Raw genomic sequence first — 22,118 nt, 5'->3', positions numbered from 1 at the left:
TCTGAGTCCAGAGTAAAGCAAAGCACCACAGAGAGAAAATCAGAGCGACCTCAGCACCCCAGGTCTTCCACTGCTGTCCTCTCTCTTTACAGGTACCAAGACAAAGGAGTTTAAGGATAAGGTTTTAAAGGGAGCAAGGTGATGACCTTTTCACAAGCCTCCCTGCCAGGTAGGAGGGGATGGATGTAGAAAAGGAGCAAGACAACAGTGCAGAAATGGAAGGAAAGAAAATGAATTAGTTCTCTGGAGGTGGCAAATAAAATGTGCAAGGGAACAGAGAGTAAAGGAACTGTAAGTACTGCTGGAGAAGCAGGATGGGAAGCTGAGCAGTCAGCTTTCCCAAAGGGTGCTGTGGTACAAAAGCCACTGCTTACATAAGGGAATTAGAAGTGTAAATATGAGGCTCACCTTTGGCTCATTTGTGTCAGGTGTTTATGACACCCAATGCATAACCTCTATTGAAAGGCAAAGGGGAAAGCCTCAGAGCTGAAGGACAAGTTTGGGGGGAGCTTCTACTGCAACAGTGCCTCCACAGCTCACACACAGCATAAGGGGCCACAGCTCTTTGAGCAAATAGCCCAGCTCTGCAGGTGCACTGGGAGTTGGTCTCCTCTTCCTAGCACAGGACAAGGGGTGAGAGGCAGAAACTAGAACACAGGAGCTTTCACTTAAGAATCATAGAATCATAAAATCAACCAGGTTGGAAGAGACCTCCAAGATCATCCAGGCCAACCTAGCACCCAGCCCTAGCCAGTCAACCAGACCATGGCACTAAGTGCCTCAGCCAGGCTTTGCTTCAACACCTCCAGGGACAGAGACTCCATCACCTCCCTGGGCAGCCCATTCCAATGCCAATCACTCTCTCTGACAACAACTTCCTCCTAACATCCAGCCTAGACCTCCCTTGCCACAACTTCAAACTGTGTCCCTTTGTTCTATTGCTGCTTGCCTGGCAGCAGAGCCCAACCCCACCTGGCTCCAGCCTCCCTTCAGGGAGTTGCAGACAGCAATGAGCTCTGCCCTGAGCCTCCTCTGCTGCAGGCTGCACACCCCCAGCTCCCTCAGCCTCTCCTCACAGGGCAGCAACAGAAGACTGGGACACAGTCTCAAGTTGTGGCAGGGGAGGTCTAGGCTGGATGTTAGGAGGAAGTTGTTGTCAGAGAGTGTGATTGGCATTGGAATGGGCTGCCCAGGGAGGTGATGGAGTCTCTGTCCCTGGAGGTGTTGAAGCAAAGCCTGGCTGAGGCACTTAGTGCCATGGTCTGGTTGATTGGATAGGGCTGGGTGCTAGGTTGGACTGGATGAGCTTGGAGGTCTCTTCCAGCCTGGTTGATTCTATGATTCTATGATTCTAAGGGTTCCTTCCAACTCTGTGATTTATTATATTGGAAGACAAGTGAGGAGCCAAGATAAACCCAGAACATTATCTTCATAAGAAGTGTTTGGTCTGGGGAGGAGTTAAACACTGAATAGATGAAGTGGAGGAATGAGAAAGAATTGTATTCCAAGCAATGTGTTGCCATAGTTCAGCTCTTAAGGTTTCCCCTCCTTTTCAATGTCTCTTTGCCTCTCATCTGTTTCAAATGCACACCTCAGACTCAGAAACACAACTGAAAGTTTGTGCCATAGGTGAAGTTTTAGCTCTTTGATCTTGGTGGAAGAAAAATTCCTGCTGGCTTTTAATGGGAGGCTGAATTCATACAAAGAAAGAGACAGAAGGTCAGGCATTGCCAAGGGGTGTTTGCTTTTGTCTCCCTCTTGCTTCTCTTGCCCTTTTCTGGGATAGCTTCTAAGGGAAAGGGGGAAGGTCTGAGTGGCAATCTGTCCTGCTTCTCTGTCATCATATTCCATGGTCAGAAATCAATGCTTGTTTTCAAGCAGAAGCTGTTCAAGCAATAGCATTTCTCATCATTTACTCTTCTTGAGATGCTGCCCTGTCCACTGGAACATCTCCAGTTCCATTTTTATCATTGATCTGTCCTACTGTTACTGGGGAAACACCTGAGGCTTTCAGACAGCTAGAGCCTGCACTAAACTGGATGCTCAAGCCCAGGGAGCAACCTGTGAGGTGATCATGACAAGATATTTTCCAGACTTGCTTTACCTGCCTCAGTCATGTTCCCCTAAGATCACTTTTCCAGTACAATTCCTGCTTAGTGTTCCATCCTGTTTAGTATTTTCAGCATTAGCCCCCAGCAACCCTGTGCTGGGCTGCAGCAAGAGCAGTGTGGGCAGCAGGGCAAGGGAGGGGATTCTGCCCCTTGGCTCTGCTCTCCTCACACCCCACCTGCAGCCCTGGGTGCAGTTCTGGAGCCCCCAGCACAAGAAGGACATGGAACTATTAGAGCCAGTCCAGAGGAGGCCACCAAGATGATCAGAGGGCTGCAGCAGCTCTGCTTTCAGGACAGGCTATAAGAGTTGTGGCTCTTCAGCTTGGAGAAGAGAAGGCTTTCAGGAGACCTTAGAGTGGCCTTCCAGTATGTGAAGGGGGCTACAGGAAGGCTGGGGAGGGACTATTGACAAGGTAATGACAGGATGAGGGGAAATGGTATTAAACTGTCAGAGGGGAGATTCAAACTGGATGTTAGGAAAGGGTTGTTTGCAGTGAGGGTGATGAGACACTGGCACAGGTTGCTCAGGGAGGTTGTGGAGCACAGAAATACCCAATGTGATCTTTGATCACTCCTCTCTCTGTTTATAGCTTGAATGTTCGCTAGTTATTAACAAGTTACAGTGTGATATTAAGCCAAGAATGTTTTCATAACCATGGAAGAATCCATTTTAATATTAAACATACAGTGGTTGGGGGTGGCAGAGTTCAGAATATTAATACATATATATTTTTATAGAGTATTATCTCACCCCAATTAATTTCTCCTCTCCGCCAAAACCGGCGTAGGCAGCAGAATACTCCTCCGTGACACTGCCAACAACTTCCTCCTAACAGCCAGCCTAGACCTGCCCTGCCACAACCTGAGACTGTGTCCCCTTCTTCTCTTGCTGCTTGCCTGGCAGAAGAGATCAACCCCACCTGGCTCCAGCCTCCCTTCAGGTAGCTGCAGACAGCAATGAAGTCTGCCCTGAGCCTCCTCTTCTCCAGGCTGCACACCCCCAGCTCCCTCAGCCTCTCCTCACAGGGCTCTGCTCCAGGACCCTCCCCAGCCTTGCTGCCCTTCTCTGGACACCTTCCAGCACCTCAACATCTCTCTTGAATGGAGGAGCCCAGAACTGGACACAGCACTCAAGGCATGGCCTGAGCAGTGCTGAGCACAGGGGCAGAATAACCTCCCTTGTCCTGCTGGCCACACTGCTCCTGAGCCACACCAGGATGCCATTGGCTCTGCTGCCCACCTGGACACACTGCTGCCTCATCTTCAGTAGGACCAGTAAACACGAGGAAGGAGAATAGGGAAGAGAAGTAAAACAGAGACATGAGGGAGGAGAAAGGAGCAGAAAACATAAGGAAGGAGAATAGGAAAGAGAAGTAAAACAGAGTCATGAGGGAGGAGAAAGGAACAGTAAACACAAGGAAATAGAATAGGAAAGAGAAGTAAAACAGAGTCATGAGGGAGGAGAAAGGAGCAGAAAACACAAGGAAGGAGAACAGGGAAGAGAAGTAAAACAGAGTCTTGAGGGAGGAGAAAGGAACAGAAAACACAAGGAAGGAGAATAGGAAAGAAGTAAAACACAGACATAAGGGAGGAGAAAGGAGCAGTAAACACAAGGAAATAGAATAGGAAAGAGAAGTAAAACACAATCATGAGGATTTTCTCTCATTTAGTGGGATTCCAGGGCTTGGTTATCCCCATCCCTGTCCCCTGAAGTCCATTAATCTTTTACTTAAAGCTGAAAAAATGGCAGCACTAAATTTTACCATTTAGCTTGTGCTTGATGGACAATTTGCTTCTGGAGAAAGCAGAGGGAGAAAACCCCTCTTACAAATGTCATCTCCCATCTATTGGAAGGAAGCTCTGGTCAAGGCAGAGCAACTAATGCCAGAAATATTTTGATGGTACCCACGAATGTCAAGAAATAATGAAAACCTTCCAGATCTGTGAATGGCACAAAAACTTAATGTCAAATGACATCAGGGCTGTGCCAGGCACTTTAAGGTTTCTAAATGCCAGGAGATATTTTATCCTTCATTTACCATGAGACAGGATATTAGTCATTTGAAGAGTATATTTTCCATTAGGCAGGAAAATTACATTGACTGTTTGTTTCCCAGCATTTCCCCTTTTTCCTGCTTGAAATACTTTCCCCTTTGCTCACAATTTGCTATAAGCTTTCATGTTCCTGCAGAGGGATCAAAGAGTAAGACATAAACATTAACCAGATGAATGCTTTCCTTGAAACCTCTTCAGTCATGCTCACCACTACAAAGGAAGAACTGCTTCACAAACTTTAATGGCATTTATTCAGTGGCAAATCCTATAAAACCAGAGTCAACCTCACTCTCCTTTCATTTAGGATCATATCTGCTTTCTACATTGGAATATGATTGCACAAAGTGCACAGAACAGAGAAAATCAAAGATGTTCCTTCTGCTTTGGAAATGACAGAAGGAGCTGCCTCACAGGTACACGCTGCAAAGGTGAGATTCACATCTGCCAGAGCCACTAAACCATCATTTGGCTATATATGGAGATGAATATATGGTTTATCTGCACCCTGGGTTTGGGGAATTTCTCCATTTCCCCTTATCTTATACTACCATAGACTTACAGAATGGTTTGGAACCATCAAAGGTCCTTCGACCTAAGAGCACCATGGCCATTGAACCATGGAGAGCAGCCAGGAAGAAAGGGACCTGGGGGTACTGGTGGATAGTAGGCTGCAAATGAGGCAGCAGTGTGCCCAGGTGGGCAAGAGAGCCAATGGCATCCCGGCCTGCATCAGGAGCAGTGTGGGCAGCAGGACAAGAGAGGTTCTTCTGGCCCTGGACTCAGCACTGCTCAGGCCACACCTTGAGTGCTGTGTCCAGTTCTGGGCTCCTCAATTCAAGAGAGGTTTGAGGTGTTGGACAGAGAAGGGTGACAAAGCTGGTGAGGGGCCTGGAGCAGAGCCCTGTGAGGAGAGGCTGAGGGAGCTGGGGGTGTGCAGCCTGCAGAAGAGAAGGCTCAGGGCAGACCTCATTGCTGTCTGCAACTACCTGAAGGGAGGCTGTAGCCAGGTGGGGTTGGGCTCTTCTGCCAGGCAAGCAGCACCAGAAGAAGGAGAGACAGTCTCCAGATGTGGCAGGGGAGGTCTAGGCTGGATGTTGTTAGGAAGTTGTTGTCAGAGAGAGTGATTGGCATTGGAATGGGCTGCCCAGGGAGGTGGTGGAGTCACTTTTGCTGGAGGTGTTGAAGCAAAGCCTGGCTGAGGCACTTAGTGCCATGGTTTGGTTGATTGGCCAGGGCTGGATGCTAGGTTGGAGTGGATGATGTTGGAAGTTTCTTCCAACCTGCTTGATTCTATGATTCTATGTCCTCAAGTGCCATGTACACACATTTCTTGAACACCTCTAGGGATGGTGACTCCTCCACCTCCTTGGACAGCCTGTTCCTATGCCTGACCACTCTTTCCATAAGGAAAAGCTCCCTGTGAAGGTTTGGGAGTTACTCATCCCCCCACTCTTATGAAATCACCCAGACGAGACTCAGCTGGCTGGGAGTTAAGGAATGGAGCTTTATATTCACAGCTTAGCACAGCACACAAACAGATAGTTACAATATTTACTGCTATAGACAGAAATAGACAAGTCAAAAGTGATACAGAAACACAACAGCCCTCCCAGAAACCAGAGTCCCCAGGAGGGGCTTCCAACCACCCTCCCACTTTCTTTCCACCCCTCTCCCTTATCCCAGAGTCTGCCTTATGCTCAAGGTGGGTTTGGAGAATGGGCCAGGGAGTTAGGAAGCAGAAGGATTAGTTACACAGACAGCAGGTTAGGGAGAGAAGGGAGGCAGCCAGAGCCAGAGAGCAACTCTGTTATCTATGTTTGTGCTCCTGTTCTTATCCATCTCAGCAAGCCTATGAGTGCAGCAGACATCCCCACTGTTTCCTTTTCACAGCCTAGCATCTAATTCCTCTCACTAAAATATCCCAGCTAGGCTCAAACTAGCACACCCAGGAGGGGCTCCCAACTATACTTCCACCTTCTTTCCACCCCTCTGCCTTATCCCAGAGTTTGCCTTAAGTGCAAGGTGAGGTTGAAGGATCAGCAAGGGGGGTTAGAAGCAGAAGGATTAGTTACACAGAAACAGCCCAAGGATAAAAAACAGCACAGGCTCCCAGAGACCCCTCCCACACTCTCTTATCTATGTTTGTGTTCTTGTTTTTATGCATCTCAGCAAGCCTATGAGTGCAGCAGACATCCCCACTGTTTCCTTTTCACAGCCAATCAGCTAACTTGTCTCACTAAAATATCCCAGCTAGCCTCAGACTAGCAGAGTCATCTACTTCAAAGCCCTCTACAAACAGCAGGGACATCTTCAACTTGGGCAGGCTGCTCAGAGCCACATCCAACCTGACCTGGAATGGTTCCAGGGATGGGGCATCTACTGCCTCTCTGGGCTGCCTGAGATGGAGTTTCACTATCCTTAGTGTAAAATAAGATAGACACCTATGGAAGTGTTGAAGCAAAGCCTGGATGAGGCACTTAGTGCCATGGTCTGGTTGACTGGATAGGGCTGGGTGCTAGGTTGGCCTGGGTGATCTTGGAGGTCTCTTCCAACCTGCTTGATTCTATGATTCTATATCTATTTGATCCAATATACATAATGCCATTGCTCTGCCCTCACTGGATGAAGAGAAACTTCTTAGAGAGGATTTTTCTTCCTATTTGACCAACTCTGCTCAGTCTCTAAAACCCAGTGAGCAAATGTGATGCTCAGGAGAGGAGAGGCCACAAAGCATGAGCAGCAGGAAATTATTCCATGTGGCTGGACCAAAGCACAGGAGTCTTGTCTTGCAAGATATGATAGTGCAGCAGCTTCTTCCTGCTTCCCCTGGGTGTTGATGCAGCAGCAATGAACTTCTGGGGAGTTTTGGAAACCAGAAGGTTACAGAAATGGGATAGAATCCTGGGAGCTTTGAGCTTCCCTTCTAGTTCTGCAAAGCTTTGGTGTGGCCTTGGGCAAGTCATGCAATCAGTGTGTGCTGGTTAATCAGTGCAGTGCTCTGACCAGCTAAACAGGGGCAATATTGTCTCCTTATTCCTATTCATAACCCACCATGTGTGGTTGGAATGCAAGGCTGGGGAAATGGGAGACTTATCAGTTCAGTGCATAATCTCCAGTGCAGAATTGCTGAACTCTCTGTGGCAGTCTGCAGGGCTACTCCAATAGAAATGGCAAATAATGACTATAAGCTACCAGGATACAAAGAATTCTGCTGCTGCATGGCCCTTGAGACCTGAGTTTTAACTGAAAGCTTCCCAGAGCATCCTGAAGAGTGAGCTAAGCCACTCTCCCCATTAACCTTCCCTGCCTATTATTCATCAGGTTAATTTCTTGGCCTGTGGCCAAATTTGTCATTTCAGCAGAAAAATACTTTACTGCCTACAATTTCAGCTTGTTTATTTTATGTCAAAGACTTAATTAATTACAGTGCTAAACTGTTCAACAAACATACTGTTACACAGGCTTGATCCAATTATCACTGCACAACATCCATGTTGCTGGCTTTCACCAAGAGCAAGTTCTACAGCCCTATCACAGAATGATGGGGGTTGGAAGAGACCTATGGAGACAACCCAGTCCAAGCCCCCTGCTAAAGCAAGGTCACCCCAGAGGTCACCCCAGAGCAGGTTGCCCAGGATCATGTCCAGGTAGGTTTGGAATCTGTGCAGAGAAGGAGACTCCACAACATAGAAACATAGAATCAACCAGGTTAGAAGAGAGCTCCAAGCTCATCCAGTCCAACCTAGCACCCAGCCCCAGCCAATCAACCAGACCATGGCACTAAGTGCCTCAGCCAGGCTTGGCTTCAACACCTCCAGCAAAAGTGACTCCACCACCTCCCTGGGTAGCCCATTCCAATGCCAATCACTCTCTCTGCCAACAACTTCCTCCTAACATCCAGCCTAGACCTCTCCCAGCACAACTTGAGACTGTACAGCCTCCCTTCAGGTAGTTGTAGACAGCAATGAGCTCTGCCCTGAGCCTTTTCTTCTCCAGGCTGCACACCCCCAGCTCCCTCAGCCTCTCCTCATAGGGTTTGTGTTCCAGGCCCCTCACCAGCCTTGTTGCCCTTCTCTGGACACCTTCCAGTACCTCAACATCTCTCTTGAACTGAGGAGCCCAGAACTGGACACAGCACTCAAGGTGTGGCCTGACCAGTGCTGAGTCCAGGGGCAGAAGAACCTCCCTTGTCCTGCTGCCCACACTGCTCCTGAGCCAGCCCAGGATGCCATTGGCTCTGCTGCCCACCTGGGCACACTGCTGCCTCATCTTCAGCCTACTATCTATCAGTACCCCCAGGTCCCTCTCTGCCTGGCTGCTCTCAGCCACTCTGTCCCCAGCCTGTAGTGCTGCTTGGGGTTGTTGTGGCCAAAGTGCAGAACCCTGCACTTGGCCTTGTTCAATGCCATCCCATTGGCCTCTGCCCACCTATCCAGCCTGGCCAGGTCGCTCTGCAGGGCTCTCCTATCTTCCAACAGCTCCACAGCTTAGTGTCATCTGCAAACTTACTGATGCTGGACCCAATCCCCTCATCCAGATCATCAATAAAGACATTGAACAGGACTGGGCCCAGTACTGATCCTTGGGGCACATCACTAGTGACAGCTGCCAACTGGATGTGGCACCATTCACCACCACTCTCTGTGCTCTGCCATCCAGCCAGTTCCTGACCCATATCAGAGTGAATCTGTGCAAGCCATGAGCTGCCAGCTTGGCCAGGATGTGGAATAAAACATCATGCTTCCAGAAGGATGGGGAAGGTGTTCCAATGGTTTAAGGATTCAGGTAGGGCTTGTAAACCTCCTTTACCTTGTGAGAAGTCTTGTTCCTCTTGATTACACCAAGAAACTTCCCCTGTGATGTTATGCTAAAGCCCACAGCAAGGAGTTGTCTGGTTTTGCTTACCAAGAAAAGTGGTGAGGAATCTGAAGTACTTTGGGCATGGCCTCACCACAACTTCTCCCACCTCGGCCTCAGGCCAGCATGTGATGTTGTCCCACTGCCTTCTGCAACCTGGGGGGAAGAAAAGCAGATGGTAGGACAAGCACTTATCACAGTGTCACAGTATCACCAAGGTTGGAAGAGACCTCACAGATCATCAAGTCCAACCCTTTAGCACAGAGCTCAAGGCCAGACCATGGCACCAAGTGCCACGTCCAGTCCTGCCTTGAACAGCTCCAGGGATGGCGACTCCACCACCTCCCCGGGCAGCCCATTCCAGTGTCCAATGACTCTCTCAGGGAAGAACTTTCTCCTCACCTCCAGCCTAAATCTCCCCTGGCACAGCCTGAGGCTGTGTCCTCTTGTTCTGGTGCTGGCCACCTGAGAGAAGAGAGCAACCTCCTCCTGGCCACAACCTCCCCTCAGGTAGTTGCAGACAGCAATGAGGTCTCCCCTGAGCCTCCTCTTCTCCAGGCTAACCAATCCCAGCTCCCTCAGCCTCTCCTCGTAGGGCTGTGCTCAAGGCCTCTCCCCAGCCTCGTTGCCCTTCTCTGGACACACTCAAGCATCTCAATGTCCCTCCTAAACTGGGGGGCCCAGAACTGAACACAGCACTCAAGGTGTGGTCTAACCAGTGCAGAGTACAGGGGCAGAATGACCTCCCTGCTCCTGCTGGCCACACCATTCCTGATGCAGGCCAGGATGCCACTGGCTCTCTTAGCCACCTGGGCACACTGCTGGCTCATGTTCAGGCAGGTATCAATCAGCACCCCCAGATCCCTCTCTGTCTGGCTGCTCTCAGCCACTCTGACAGAGGAACTAGGGCAGAGCAGCTCTGCAAAGGTGTGTGGAGCTGACCACCTGGGTGCAGGCACCTTTGCAAATCACAGAGTCCCAGAAGGAAAGGCATAGAAACACTTTTCTTTATTCAAGTAGCTTTCATCTACCCCAGTCCCTTACAGTCAGCCCTGATGGTGTCTGAAATTTTCCAGCAATCAGGAGAGAAATAACAGGAGATTGGTGCAAGAACTGAGCAAATCAATGCTAATAGAGAAGAGGGACTTTTTTTAGATGGAAAAAGCAGAAATATCTAATTAAATATCTGTCTTCCTTGCACTTATTCCTCCCTGTGGCATTAAAACACCTGGTGGGAATGTACAAGTCATGGTCCCTGTCCTTCTCTGCTTCCCTCAAACTTCTGTTGCCAGCAGAAACAGGCTGGGGACAGAGTCCCTGGAGAGAAGCCAGGAAGGAAGGGAGCTGGGGGTGCTGGTAGAGAGTAGCTGAAGATGAGGCAGCAGTGTGCCCAGGTGGGCAAGAGAGCCAATGGCATCCTGGGCTGGATCAGGAGCAGTGAGGCCAGCAGGACAAAGGAGGTTCTTCTGCCCCTGTGCTCAGGGGCCACACCTTGAGTGCTGTGTCCAGTTCTGGGCTCCTCAATTCAAGAGAGATGTTGAGGTGCTGGAACATGTCCAGAGAAGGGCAACAAGGCTGGTGAGGGGCCTGGAGCACAGCCCGGTGAGGAGAGGCTGAGGGAGCTGAGGGTGTGCAGCCTGCAGCAGAGGAGGCTCAGAGCAGACCTCATTGCTGTCTGCAGCTATCTGAAGGGAGATTGTAGCCAGGTGGGGTTGGGCTCTGCTGCCAGGCAAGCAGCAACAGCACAAGGGGACACAGCCTCAAGTTGTGCCGGGGGAGGTCTAGGCTGGATGTTAGGAGGAAGTTGTTGTCAGAGAGAGTGATTGGCATTGGAATGGGCTGCCCAGGGAGGTGGTGGAGTTGCTTTTGCTGGAGGTGTTGAAGCAAAGCCTGGCTGAGGCACTTGGTGCCATGGTCTGGTTGGTTGGGCAGAGCTGGGTGCTAGGTTGGGCTGGATGATGTTGGAGATCTTTTCCAACCTGCTTGATTCTATGATTCTTGTAGCCTTCTTCAGCTACTGGAAGGCTGCTGTAATGTCTCCTTGAAGCCTTCTCTTCTCCAGGCTGAACAGAACCAGCAGTCCCAGTCTGTCACACAGTGGATGTGAAGTCCTTACTGGAATGTTGAAAACAGGATTTTTTGTTTGATTTTTTTTCCCTTTTCCCTTTAGATTTCTAAGTAGACAGGCAGCACAGGTGCTGCTTGGATTAGATGGATGGGTTGTCAACAGCTCTCACTTTTTTATTGCACCTCTGTTCTCAGTCATTTGCAATGCCCTACTAGATTGCAACACTTCCCTGAGTGTGACTAACATGGTGCTGTTAAGGTCAACAGCCTAACAGAAGAACCCAGAATATATAAAGAGAGCTTGGAGCAAATGCTTGTCATGTGCAAGGGAAGGGAACAGCAAAAACCACTGCCAAGGCAAAACACTGCCAAGCTGCATTTCTTGGTAATTACATCCCAACCTGAAATTCCTCCTTTAAAACATCTTTTACTACTTCAGCTAAGAAAATGGCTGGTGTCATAGAATCATAGAATCAACCAGGCTGGAAGAGACCTCCAAGATCATCCAGTCCAACCTAGCACCCAGCCCTAGCCAGTCAACCAGACCATGGCACTAAGTGCCTCATCCAGTCTTTTCTTGAACACCCCCAGGGACGGTGCCTCCACCACCTCCCTGGGCAGCCCATTCCAATGCCAATCACTCTCTCTGTGAAGAACTTCTTCCTAATATCCAGCCTAGACCTACCCTGGCACAACTTGAGACTGTGTCCCCTTGTTCTATTGCTGGTTACCTGGGAGAAGAGGCCACCCCCCACCTGGCTACAATGCCCCTTCAGGTAGTTGTAGACAGTAATAAGATCACCCCTGAGCCTCCTCTTCTCCAGGCTAAACAGGCCCAGCTCCCTCAGCCTCTCCTCATAGGATTTGTGCTCCAGGCCCTTCAACAGCTTTGTTGCCCTTCTCTGGACACCTTCCAGCACCTCAACATCTTTCTTGAATGGAGGGGCCCAGAACTGCACACAGCACTCAAGGTGTCATCAGCAGTCTGGTCAGATCGAGGCATTAATAAACAGAGCAGAGTAGATGCTTTAAAGCTGAGAACCCCCCACCCCTCAGCTGTCTTTCAAAGTGATTTTACAGGTTCATCCTCCCTTCTTTCATGAGCAAGTACAACTTCTCAAATGAGTCATAGAATCACAGAGTTAACCAGGTTGGAAAAGACCAATAGAACAAGGGGTCTGGATGATCTTGGAGGTCTCTTCCAACCTGGTTGATTCTATGATTCTATGACACAGACTCAAGTTGTGGCAGAGGAGGTCTAGGTTGGATGTTAGGAGGAAGTTCCTCACAGAGAGAGTGATTGGCATTGGAATGGGCTGCCCAGGGAGGTGGTGGAGTCACCATCCCTGAAGGTGTTCAAGAAAAGCCTGGATAAGGCACTTAGTGCCATGGTCTGGTGATTGGATAGGGCTGGGGATAGGTTGGCCTGGATGAGCTTGGAGGTCTCTTCCAATCTCATTGATTCTATGACCTCCAAGCTCATCCAGTCCAACCTAGCACCTAACCCTTCTAATTAACTAAACCATGGCACTAAATGCCTCATCCAGCCTCCTTTTAAACACCTCCAGGGATTGTGACTCCACCACCTCCCTAGGCAGCTCATTCCAAGGCCAATCATTCTCTCTGGGAAGAACTTCTTCCTAATGTCCAGCCTAAACCTGCTCTGGTGCAGCTTGAGACAGTGTCACTGAGTGCTTGGCAGAAGAGACCAACCCCACCTGGCTACAACCTCCTTTCAGGTAGTTGTAGAGAGCAATGAGGTCCCTGTTGAGCCTCCTCTTCTCCAGGCTGAACACCTCCAGCTCCCTCAGCTGCTCCTCATATGGTTGTGCTCCAGCCCCCTCACCAGCTTGGTGTCCTTCTCTGGACACATTCAAGAATGAAGTCCCGAGGTGAATTTATCAGAGCCCAAAAACCAGAGTAACTGATGATATCAGCCTCTTGCACTCTCTTCTGCAGCTCAGGTTTCTACTCTCAGGGGCAAAGCTCACTTTCCACCACATCAAACCACCCAACAGCCAGCAGCTCCTAAGCTATTAAGACATGAGATAATCTGCTCATGGAAAAACAGATGATTCCATGACAGGATTTCTCATGGAATCATACAACTGCTGAGGCTGAGACCTTTGAGATCATATCCAGTCCAACTGCTCTCCTAGCACTCACAATTCTACCACTACTCCTGCACTACTATTGTTAAATAGCTCTAAGCACCATGTGCTGGTTTGAGGCTAATTAGAATATTTTAGTGAGGAAAAAATAGAATCATAGAATCAAACAGTTGGAAGAGACTTCCAAGCTCATTAAGGCCAACCTAGCACCCAGCCCTATCCAGTCAACCAGACCATGGCACTAAGTGCCTCAGACAGGCTTTGCTTCAACACCCCCAGGAATGGTGCCTCCACCACCTCCCTGGGCAGCCCATTCCAATGCCAATCACTCTCTCTGTGAGGAACTTCCTCCTAACATCCAGCAGATGCTAGGCTGTGAAAAGGAACCAATGGTGATGTCTGCTGCACTCACAGGCTTGCTGAGATGTATAAACAAGGACACAAAATATAGATAAGACAGCATGTGTGTGTGTGTGTCAGAGTCTGTGTTTCTCCCTGGGCTTCTGCTGTGTAACGAATCCTTCTGCTTCTAACTCCCCTTACTGAACCTCTGAACTCACCTTGCATGTGAGGCAAACTCTGGGATAAGGGAGAGAGTTGGGAAGAAGGTGAAAGGGTGGTTGGGAGCCCCTCCTGGGGACTCTGGTTTCTGGGAGGGCTGTTGTGTGTCTGTATCACTTTTAACTTGTCTATTTCTGTCTATAGCTGTAAATATTGCAACTCTCTGCTTGTGTATTGTGCTAAGCTGTGAATATAAAGCTTCATTCTTAATTTCCATCTGGATGAGTCTAGTCTGGATTAAGCAGAAGGCTCAGCTCACAAAATTGATTTATAGTGATCTGGAGGGATGAAAAAAGTCAAGTGTTTGTTTAGTCACAGGCTCACAGGATGTTAGGGGTTGGAAGGGACCCAAGGAGATCATCCAGTCCAGCCCCCCTGCCAGAGCAGGACAATCCTATCTAACACAGATCACAGAGGAACACATCCAGACAGGCCTGGAAAGGCTCCAGAGAAGGAGACTCCACAACCTCTCTGGGCAGCCTGTGCCAGTGCTCTGGGACCCTCACAGTAAAGAAGTTCCCCCTTGTGTTGAGCTGGAACCTCCTGTGCTGCAGCTTACACCCATTGCTCCTTGTCCTATCCCAGGGAGCAGTGAGCAGAGCCTGTCCCCCCTCCTGACCCCCAGCCCTCAGATACTTATAAACATTGATCAAGTCCCCTCTCAGTCTTCTCTTCTCCAGACTAAGCAGCCCCAGGTGCCTCAGCCTCTCCTCATGAGCCATGCCCTCCTGTCTCCTCATCATCCTCATAGCCCTCCACTGGACCCTCCCCAGCAGATCCCTGTCCCTCTTCAACTGGGGAGCCCAAAACTGAACTGATAGGTTGGACTGGATGATCTTGGAGGTCTCTTCTAACCTGGTTGATTCCATGGTGCTATGATCCTATAGGTCAGAAGATGAATCCCTCCTTGGAGGTGTCCTTTCCAACAATGAGAAAGGGCTTGCAGGAATTGTCCCAGTATTTATGTAATTACTAGCAGTCAATTCTTGTTCTTGAAGTGGGCTTCTGAAGTCTTGCTCAAAGAGTGGGCTGGAGGCTGTTAGCCACATGTTGCAGCTCAGATTTTTCTATCCATCAGCTCAGCCCTCTCTCTGCAAGCCAAATGCCCCATGTGCAAGCCAAGGGTTGCACCAGCCTTAGCTGGGCTTTGAAAAGCCCTGCTCTAACAGCTCCTGACTCAGACCTCAAGTGGCTGAAGACAACTACCACAGTCCTTGCTGCAGTGGGTTAGGAAATCCCACCACAGCTGGTAACCTTTTCCACTGTCTCCACTAAATGTGACTCAAAGCCCAGGCCCTCATTTCCTCTCCCTTTAAAAGGTTAATAAACAGAAAACAGGTCAATCCTCGCTGCTTTGCAGAACTGGCAGAGCAGAGCACAAAACCCATTTATTTGAGTTATATCTGCACTTACAGCAATGCACAGCCACAGCTTATCTAGGAAACAGCAGAGAATAACTTTCCTTCATGAATAAACATGACCTCCAGAGCTCTGGCACAGCTCTGGGATGTGACTAGGTATGGCTGAGGAGAGGAATGAATGGCAGTGGCTGGTGCCAGGCACTCTTTAACCCTGCTGAACTCCCCATGCAGAACAATCACCTTTGAACACAGCTCTCGTTCCCACCAGATTCTGCCCAGTGAATGAGGTCGATCCCAGTCTCTTCTAATGGATACTCTCACACAAGACTTTGGCTCCTTGAATTCATGTTCAGATGTAAAGATATTCATCTGGTGCCTGGGGTAATCTTAGGATCTCTGCATGCCTCTCATTACCCACAGGGAGATAACAGTGAAGCCAAGGCGCAGCTCGATAAAGCCAAACTGAGCTATCACTGAGTACCATCAGAGGCTGCTGTGCTTGCAATGGAAACTCATTTTCACTCCAATTTCATATTGGCAGCCAATTTCCAATCTCTCTGGAGTGAGAACTGTAAACAGCTACAGGGTGACATTCATTCTCTCACAAACAAGCTCAGGTGGAAGTGTAGCCCAGGTGCCCACCTGCACTTTGTCCAGTTTGGTCTCATTACAACTAATGATCACTGCATCAACCTTCCTGTCCCAGCTGAGCACTAAGCTTTTGCCTCACTGGAGAGACCATCAGTAAGTTTGCAGATGACACCAAGCTAGGAGCAGTTGTTGATCTGTTGGAAGGTAGGAGAGCCCTGCAGAGGGACCTGGCCAGGCTGGATGGGTGGGCAGAGGCCAATGGGATGAGATTGAACAAGGCCAAGGGCAGGGTTCTGCACTGTGCCCACAACAACCCCAAGCACCACCACAGGCTGGGGACAGAGTGGCTGAAAAGCAGCTAGGCAGAGAGGGACCTGGGGGTGCTGGTAGAGAGTAGCTGAAGATGAGGCAGCAGTGTGCCCAGGTGGGCAGCAGAGCCAATGGCTTCCTGGGCTTGCTCAGGAGCAGTGTGGCCAGCAGGATGAGAGAGGTTATTCTGTCCCTGGGCTCAGCACTGTTCAGGCCACACCTTGAGTGCTGTGTCCAGTTCTGGGCTCCTCAATTCAAGAGAGATGTTGAGGTGCTGGAAGGTGTCCAGAGAAGGGCTCCAAAGCTGGTGAGGGGCCTGGAGCAGAGCCCTGTGAGGAGAGGCTGAGGGAGCTGGGGGTGTGCAGCCTGCAGCAGAGGAGGCTCAGGGCACAGCTCATTGCTGTCTGCAACTACCTGAAGGGAGGCTGTAGCCAGGTGGGGTTGGTCTCTTCTCCCAGTCAACCAGCAACAGAAGAAGGGGACACAGTGTGAAGTTGTGGCAGGGGAGGTCTAAGCTGGATGTTAGGAGGAAGTTGTTGTCAGAGAGAGTGATTGGCATTGGAATGGGCTGCCCAGGGAGGTGGTGGAGTCGCCATCCCTGGAGGTGTTCAAGAAAAGCCTGGATGAGGCACTTAGTGCCATGGTCTGGTTGAGTGGCTAGGGCTGGGTGCTAGGTTGGACTGGTTGAGCTTGGAGGTCTCTTCCAACCTGGTTGATTCTATGATTCCATGTAGAAGGTTTTGAGTTGGAAGGGGCATTTAAAGGTCAAAGACTTCTGATAATTCCCTCTTCCATACACTATGTAACTTTCATGCAGTATGAATTTGCTTCTGAACCCAGGGAAATTTTTCAAACTCAAGACCTCCAGGACCAAAAGGCTGCAGTGTCCACTGAAAGACAAAATGCCTCCTTTTCTGAATTCACTTTGAACCTGCTTATTGCTGGTTTCATTAGGAACTGCTGAGTTCTTTCCCAAAGACAGAAATATTCATAACCTAACCACATTATCCATTTCTCTGGGGAGGAAAACCACAACATCTTCTTTCATATACCTCCTCAGGTATCTCTTTTTCAAGCTGCAGTGTTCCAGCCTATTTCATTGAACATGGAAGCAGCTCCCTCTCATTTCTCCCTTGTATCTTCTGTGGTTTCAATTCTACCCTGCCCTGCCCTGGACTTGTAGGGCAGAGTTTTACCCTATTTTTCTGTAACAGATTTGATTTGACCAGGGCTAGCTTGGCTGCAAGGTTTCACTAAATGAATCCTCCCACTCATCCCTGAAAATTCAACCCTTTCTCTCCTGGATCCAATGCTCTACACTCCCCCCCCCCCCCACTCCAGCCTCACTCACTCTAGCATCTTCCCTCAGCTCCACCTTATAATCTTTTTACTTTTACAGGCTGACAGTGTGCTCCACAGCAAACCCTCACAACTTCCCTTTCTACTTTCCATGGCTTTGCATTTAATTTGTCTATTTTTTGCCTGCCATGCTGCCTGTTATAAGTCCAGCCCTGCAGGCAGGATGTAAGAGAGAAACCACTTAGCTGAAGGAAAACCGCAGTCCTGCCAGGGCACGCAACCCTCAACGCTGCAGCATTTCCTTCCCAACTTGGATGTGCTCTTTGTGGGGCATTGATTCTCCTTTAGTCATCCCTCAGTGAGGGATGTGAAGTTCCAATGCAGCAGAAAAAAACACAGACTTATAGAATGTCTAAGGTTGGAAGGGATCCCTAAGGGACATGTAGGCCACCCCTCCTCCAGTGAGCAGGGACTGAGATCAGGCTGCTGAGAGCCCTAAACAACTTAACCTGGAGTTCTTCCAGGGATGGGGGTTCTTAGGCAACCACAGGATGCCCAGACTCAAAGGAAAAGAGTTTTCCATGGATTTTGTCAGAGTATCCATGGCAAGACAGAAACTGATTTCATTTGCTGCACTGTGTGTAAAGCTGGAGAGCAACAGAGCACCATTAGCTGCTGTAAGCCCCCCGAGTTCTACTCCTGCAGGGAGCTTCCAGTAGAAGTTGTCCAAGCAGTCAACAGGAACCACTAAAAGACATTTTTCTCCCTAAATGTTTGCAGAAGACAAGACTTGAAGAAAGAAACTTCACCTTAAGCCCCCAGACTGAGTCACTGTAAACAGTGTGAAAGAGAATCACCAGAGACTATTTCTGGAGGATTATTTTTAAGCCTGAAAATCTGAGGAGGGTTTTTTTTCCCCTATCATTTCCATCTACTGGGAAAGAAGTTGCAAATAAATCAATAAATAAAATCTAAAAGAGGTTTTACATCTTTCAGTTGTTCTTGAACCCACAGACTGCACCTGGGAAGGAATCAGAGAATCATAGAATCAAGCAGGTTGGAAGAGAGCTCCAAGCTCATTCGGTCCAACCTAGCACCCAGCCCTACCCAGTCAACCAGACCATGGCACTAAGTGCCTCATCCAGGCTTTGCTTCAACACCTCCAGAATCATAAACTGCACCAGTACAGGCTGGGAGGTGACTGCTGGATAGCAGCCCCAGGGAGAGGGACCTGGGAGTGCTGGGGGAGAACATCCATGGCACAGCAATGTGCCCTTGTGGCCAAGAAGGCCAATGGGGTCTTGGGGTGTATTAGGAGGAGTGTGTCCAGCAGATCAAGGGAGGTTCTCCTCTCCATCTACTCTGCCCTGCTGAGACCTCATCTTGAATACTGTGTTCAGTTTTGGGCTCCCCAGTTGAAGAGGAACAGGGATCTGCTGGAGAGGGTCCAGTGAAGGGCTATGAGGATGATGAGGGGACTGGAGGGCATGGCTAATGAGGAGAGGCTGAGGGACCTGGGGCTGCTTAGTCTGGAGAAAAGACAGAGAGGTGATTTGATCAATGTTTATGAACACCTGAGGGCTGGGGGTCAGGAGTAGGGGACAGGCTCTGCTCACTGCTCCCTCGGATAGGACAAGGAGCAATGGGTGTAAGTTGCAGCACAGGAGGTTCCAGCTCAACACAAGGGGGAACTTCTTTACTGTAAGGGTCCCAGAGCACTGGCACAGGCTGCCCAGAGAGGTTGTGGAGTCTCCTTCCCTGGAGCCTTTCCAGGCCTGTCTGGATGTGTTTCTGTGTGACCTGTGTTAGATTGTGTGGTCCTGCTCTGGCAGGGGGGTTGGACTCAATGATCTCCTTGGGTCCCTTCCAACCCCTAACATCCTGTGAGCCTGTGACTAAACAAACACTTGACTTTTTTCATCCCTTCAGATCATTATAAGTCAATTTTGTGAGCTGAGCCTTCTGCTCAATCCCAGAACATGTAAACCAAAACAAAAGCTCCGAGATTTAAGACAAAGATTTTCAAAGCAGTTTGCCAAAACCTGTGACTGATTTCCTCACCAGCATCTAAACAAGAGGCAGATCTCCAGTGGTCTGAGATGGAACATGCTTAAAGGAGGATTGCAGGGACTCCTCATTACTCACTCAAACACTCCTGGTCATCCAGAATTTGTACAGAACTGGTACTTAGGATAGAGTTTGAGTTTAGGTACCTACTATTCCCAAACGGCTTTTCCTACCCTGGGACTACCAGACAGCAATTCCTAGAGAAGATGATGAGGCTCAACCTCTAGCAATGCTTTTTTGACTCTTATCACAGGCTCACAGGTGGGGGCTGGTCTTTACCTACATAATGAGAGATAGGACAGAAGGAAATTGCTTCAATTTGCACTAGAATCATAATCATAGAATCATAGAATCAAGCAGGTTGGAAGAGACCTCCAAGCTCAGCCAGTCCAACCTAGCACCCAGCCCTACCCAGTCAACCAGACCATGGCACTAAGAGCCTCAGCCAGGCTTTGCTTCAACACCTCCAGCAAAAGCAGCTCCACCACCTCCCTGGGCAGCCCATTCCAATGCCAATCACTCTCTCTGACAACAACTTCCTCCTAACATCCAGCCTAGACCTCCCCTGCCACATCTGGAGACTGTCTCTCCTTCTTCTGGTGCTGCTTGCCTGGCAGAAGAGCCCAACCCCACCCGGCTACAGCCTCCCTTCAGGTAGCTGCAGACAGCAATGGGGTCTGCCCTGAGCCTCCTCTTCTGCAGGCTGCACACACCCAGCTCCCTCAGCCTCTCCTCATAGGGTTTGTGTTCCAGGCCCCTCCCTAGCTTTGCTGCCCTTCTCTGGACACCTTCCAGCACCTCAACATCTCTCTTGAACTGAGGAGCCCAGAACTGGACACAGCACTCAAGGGGTGGCCTGAGCAGTGCTAAGTCCAGGGGCAGAAGAACCTCCCTTGTCCTGCTGCCCACACTGCTCCTGAGCCAGCCCAGGATGCCATTGGGTCTCTTGGCCACCTGGGCACTGCTGCCTCATCTTCAGCTACTCTCTACAAGTACCCCCAGGTCCCTTTCTTCCTGGCTGCTCTTCAGCCACTCTTTCCCCAGCCTGTAGCACTGCACTAAGAGAGGTTTAGCTTGCACATTAGGAAACACATTTCTTCCCCAGAAGGATTGTCAAGCCCTGGAACAGGCTGCCCAGGAGAGTGGTGGAGCCACTAAACCTGGAGGCAACTAAAGATGGTGCTGAGGGCCATGTTTTAGTGGCAGGCTCAGCAGCACTGGGGTAATGGTTAGACTCAAATTCAAAGCCTTTTCCAACCAAAATGATTCTATGATTTTATAATCAAACAAGTAAAATAAAAGGCTCACCCTCCCCCTTCAAAAGCAAACAATGTGCTTTGCAATGGAAAAGGCTTTATGCCAATGTTGTGTTGCTCTTCCTCTTGGTAAATATTAGGCTAAGATGTGACTCCACTTTTAAAAGGAAGGGTCAAATGTAAGTTGCAGCTCGAGGGAGGTGATTCTCCCCCTGTACTACAGTCTGCTGAGACCCCACCTGGAGTACTGCATCCAGTTCTGGAGCCCTCATTGCAAGAAGGATGTGGAGATGCTGGAGTGCGTACAGAGAAGGGCCAGGAGGATGCTCAGAGGCTGCAGCAGCTCTGCTGCGAGCACAGACTGAAAGAGTTGGGGCTGTGCAGGCTGCAGAAGAGGAGGCTCCCAGGTGACCTCCTTGTGGCCTTCTGGGATCTAAAGAGGGCCTCCAAAAAAGCTGGGGAGGGACTTTTGAGGCTGTCAGGGAGTGACAGGACTGGGGGGAATGGAGCAAAGCTGGAGGTGGGGAGAGTCAGCCTGGAGGTGAGGAGGAAGTTGTTGAGCATGAGAGTGGTGAGAGGCTGGACTGGGTTGCCCAGGGAGGTGGTTGAGGCCCCATGGCTGGAGGTGTTTAAGGCCAGGCTGGCTGAGGCTGTGTGCAGCCTGCTCTAGGGTAGGGTGTCCCTGCCCATGTCAGGGGGGTTGGAACTGTCTGATCCTTGTGCTCCCTTCCAACCCTGACTGATTCTATGATTCAATAAGTTTCATCTATAAACTGTAAGCCACAGACCTGCAACTAGATAGTCACTACAGCCCTTCCTCAAAGCTAGAGAGATCTTCACCAGGTAAACTCTTCATGATCTGGTTCTTGCTTATTGACTGTGCTGGAATTTGTGCTGGAAATGTGCTTATTGTCCATAACTATAGAGGGCCACTTGCAGAAGCAGGTAAGGATGTTTGTAGTCCTGTAGCTCAGCTCTGTAGGAAGGGACCAGAAAGCTTTGGTTTAACGTGGATGCAGATTTAATGGTTAGAGGGGGGAAAAAACAACCAAAAACCCAAGCTAAAGTTATGAGACATCAATAATTTACAAGCTTTTCATAACAGAGACCTTTCTGAGGGCTGCTGGAGGTAATGTGTGGTGCCTCTGACCTCAGCTTTGCGTGCTCCCTGCAATTTCACATTCCTATGCTGAAAGGTCTGGAGCTCAGGAAACAAAGGCACTTGGATTACAGCAAGCTCAGTGCAGAAGAAAATCAGCTGCAGCACTGGCTGCAGCAGGTTTGGGCTCTTGGCCATGTACTGCAATTGGAATTTGGCATCACTTCTGGACCATGCAATGTTTGCACATATACTTATCCTATAAAGCAGGGAGGGAGACCATCGTGAGAGTGCTCTGATAGAGTCAGAAGGAAAAGAACAACAAAAAAAACCCAGATGAGGAAGCAGAGATTTCTTCACCAGCAGCCTGACAG

The 22,118-nt window shown here is 49.5% G+C and overlaps 1 protein-coding gene across 1 annotated transcript in view; it reads right to left on the bottom strand.

The window, feature by feature from the left end:
* LOC135185567 (vasoactive intestinal polypeptide receptor) overlaps positions 1-22,118 on the bottom strand; it is a 138,130-nt gene that overhangs the window by 56,872 nt on the left and 59,140 nt on the right. The window contains exon 3 of the mRNA XM_064162381.1: positions 9,072-9,179. Within this exon, the coding sequence (XP_064018451.1) occupies positions 9,072-9,179 (108 nt within the window). The remainder of the gene's footprint in view (positions 1-9,071; positions 9,180-22,118) is intronic.

This window comes from Pogoniulus pusillus, chromosome 23 (assembly GCF_015220805.1).
Source record: "Pogoniulus pusillus isolate bPogPus1 chromosome 23, bPogPus1.pri, whole genome shotgun sequence".
In the NCBI taxonomy this organism is placed as follows: Eukaryota; Metazoa; Chordata; class Aves; order Piciformes; family Lybiidae; genus Pogoniulus; species Pogoniulus pusillus.
Note: the sequence above shows the minus strand (reverse complement) of the source record. Positions and strands in the feature narration are given on the sequence as shown.